This window comes from Lampetra planeri, chromosome 23 (genome assembly GCF_965212315.1).
Source record: "Lampetra planeri chromosome 23, kcLamPlan1.2.h2, whole genome shotgun sequence".
Classification (NCBI taxonomy): Eukaryota; Metazoa; Chordata; class Hyperoartia; order Petromyzontiformes; family Petromyzontidae; genus Lampetra; species Lampetra planeri.
Window position 1 is genome coordinate 2,992,098 of NC_136129.1, and position 3,315 is coordinate 2,995,412.

At 52.2% G+C, this 3,315-nt stretch overlaps 1 protein-coding gene across 1 annotated transcript; it reads left to right on the plus strand.

Moving 5' to 3' along the window:
• The first annotated feature begins 487 nt into the window (after positions 1–487).
• On the plus strand, positions 488–2,807 carry LOC144726234 (uncharacterized). Its single transcript, XM_078604769.1, has 2 exons — positions 488–2,215; positions 2,278–2,807. Exon 1 carries the CDS (start codon positions 488–490, stop codon positions 1,757–1,759), a length of 1,272 nt encoding a protein of 423 aa, XP_078460895.1. The 3' UTR covers positions 1,760–2,215; positions 2,278–2,807.
• The last annotated feature ends 508 nt before the right edge of the window (positions 2,808–3,315 follow it).

Consider the following 3,315-nt stretch of genomic DNA (forward strand, 5'->3'; position numbering starts at 1 on the left):
TTCAACCTCGTCCAATTCCTTGTTTGTCGGAGAAGCTTCAGTTCTGTGAAGCCCCCACCCACCTCCAGAACGTGAAGCGAAACGTCGGGACATCGTGCCGAACAACGCGACGCAGGAAACGCAATCGGAGAGAGCCATAGAAGCAGACCGACCGCGGAAAACTTTCGCAGGTAGAACAACAACAACAAACCAAACAATGGGTCGGCGATAATACCGCGCGAGCCCCCAAAAGAATGAATATCTTAATAGGCGACGTTTCGGGCAATGGCCCTTTTCATAGGACAGGCAAGGTGAGAGACTGATATTAATACGAGATAGCGATGACAGTATCGGTGAAAATGGTCACGTTTTTTTAATGTTGTAAAGTGACGCCTGCCATGGCGACAGAAGCCGACTTTGAGTCGGTGGGCGCGCACTGAAGAGACCATCTGGACCCCCCGTGCTCGCCGCGGCACTGTCGAGTGGGAGGGTTTTTAGCTGACCGCCGATGACCCCCCCCAGCACCCGGAGCGGACGGCAGTGGTTCATCTCAAAGCGACACGCACTTTGTGAAGAGTCGACGCGTCGTTCCGGGTGGCTTCGCACTCTCACGCTCTCTCACGCACTCTTTCACGCTCTCTCACGCACTCTCTCGCTGTCTCACGCACTCTCACTCACGCTCTCGCTCACACTCGCTCTCTCTCACGCTCTCTCACGCTCTCTCGCTGTCTCACACGCACTCACTCTCACGCTCTCTCATACTCTCACACTCTCGCTCTCTCACGCACTCTCTCGCTGTCTCACGCACTCACGCTCACACTCGCTCTCTCACGCTCTCTCGCTGTCTCACGCACTCTCACACGCACTCACTCTCTCACGCTCTCTCATACTCTCTCTCACACTCTCGCTCTCTCTCACGCTCTCTCGCTCTCACACTCTCGCACTCTCACACACTCTCTCGCTCTCTCACGCACTCTCACTCTCACTCACGCTCTCGCTCACACTCGCTCTCTCACGCTCTTTCACGCTCTCTCGCTCGCTCTCTCACGCACTCTCTCGCTCTCTCACGCACTCTCACTCTCACTCACGCTCTCGCTCACACTCGCTCTCTCACGCTCTCTCACGCTCTCTCGCTCGCACTCTCACACACTCTCTCGCTCTCTCACGCACTCTCTCGCTCTCTCACGCACTCTCACTCTCACTCACGCTCTCGCTCACACTCGCTCTCACGCTCTCTCACGCTCTCTCGCTGTCTCACGCACTCACACGCACTCACTCTCTCACGCTCTCTCATACTCTCTCACACTCTCGCTCTCTCTCACGCTCTCTCGCTGTCTCACGCACTCTCACACTCTCACACGCTCTCTCTCACGCTCTCTCTCACGCTCTCTCACGCACTCTCGCTCTCACACTCTCGCACTCTCACACACTCTCTCGCTCTCTCACGCACTCTCACTCTCTCACGCTCTCTCATACTCTTTCACGCACTCTCGCGCTCTCTCTCACGCACTCTCACACACTCGCTCACACTCACGCTCTCTCACACTCTCACACTCTCTCACTCGCTCTCTATCGCTCTCTCACGCACTCTCACACTCTCTCACGCACTCTCACACTCTCGCTCACACTCACGCACTCTCACACTCTCTCACGCACTCTCCAGCTCTCCCTCGCTCACTCACTCTTGCTCGCGAGCGAGAGAGCGAGCGTGTGTGAAGCCTTTTACAGTGGCGAATCTCACGGGACGGTGGTTCGGGATTTATGCGTGTGGTGTACATAATAAATAGTGTCCGTGGAGTCGCACTACAGCTCTCGAGATGGTATTCCCATATAAAAAAAAAATCACAATTATTACGCCTCTGTTGAAAGACAAAACCAAACTGAAGCACCTTAAAGGACGAAGTAAATATAAAAAAATACAACAAAAATCATAAAAATCATTTTGCCACGGTCGAAGATGCACTCGTGTTTTGTAAGGAAAAGGAAACCAAACTGAAGTGTGCGTCAGTTGTTTTTTTTACATATATAGCAAGAGAGATTTGAGCGAGCGCGCATTGTGGCCCTTTTGATGTGAGGTCTCGGAAGCGAGAGGATGCAGATGTAGCGGGGCCAGGTGTGTGGGTGGGTGCCTATTAACACCGGTGCTGGAGGTTATTGATGTTGTGGTTGTTGTGGTGAAGAGAGGTGCTGGTGGTTATTGATGTTGTGGTTGTTGTGGTGAAGAGAGGTGCTGGTGGTTATTGTGTTGTGGTGAAGAGGTGCTGGAGGTGATTGTGTTGTGGTGGAGAGGTGCTGGAGGTTATTGATGTTGTGGTTGTTGTGGTGAAGAGAGTTGCTGTTGTGGTGGAGAGAGGTGCGATGGGGGAGGGATGGGGGGCGGACGTTTTGTCTTCTATCGTTCGCCTGCCCTGCTCGCGTGCCCCCCACAAATGGATGGAAAGGGGGGCGGGGCTCTGAATGAACATATTTGTTGAGTAACCTCCACTCACGTCGGATGGTGTTGCCTGGTTGGTGTCTATGGTTTACTTTGCTGGGGGGTAGGGTGGAGCAATAGCTTTGGGACTGTGTGTACTCAATGCAAGTTGGGCCGGTGGTATATTGTTATTACAAAAAAAACCACTCACTAGTAAGAGAGTATCATGAAAGCAATGCATGCGTGTTTGTAAAATGATGGATTTTTACACCGCGCGACAGACGTATGAAGTGCAAAGCGGTGGTGAAATGATGATGATTATACACTAACATTGAAGCGTACATGTAAAAAAAACCAAGACGACCGGACCCACACGAGACCAAAAAAAAATAAAATAAAACAACTTTTCGTTCAATACTTTGCATGTTATCGCAATGTCAAGCCAAGTTTCGCAAAAAAAACTTTAAATAATATTTTCAGAGGCAATAAGAAGGTGGTGGGAGTTTTGTTATGGTTCGGGTATTAGGGTAGTTCTGAAACAAAGACGATGTTTGTTCTTCATCTACCCCCCCACCCCCCTTTTGTTTTCCACCGCCATGCACACCCGAGCCGTGCCAGCACAGGACCCCCCCCCCCGCTCGCGGATCCGTTTGGGTTTTCCCCACCGGTTCGTTTTTAGCCGGAAAAAAAAAAACGGAACTGTTGAAACCGGACAACGTGAACAAACAAAAAAGACCTCGATCTCACAAACGTAGAAACCCTCCTGAATACGATTGGCCGGACGCCAAACGGAGCCAGGGCCCCACCACACGTGTGGTGCGCGTTCGAGTGTGTGAGGAGCGGTGGCGCAGCGGTTAGCGCGCTGAGCTACGAACCCGGCGGCCCGCGGTCGATTCCCACTCAAAGACCGGTGACGATTATCT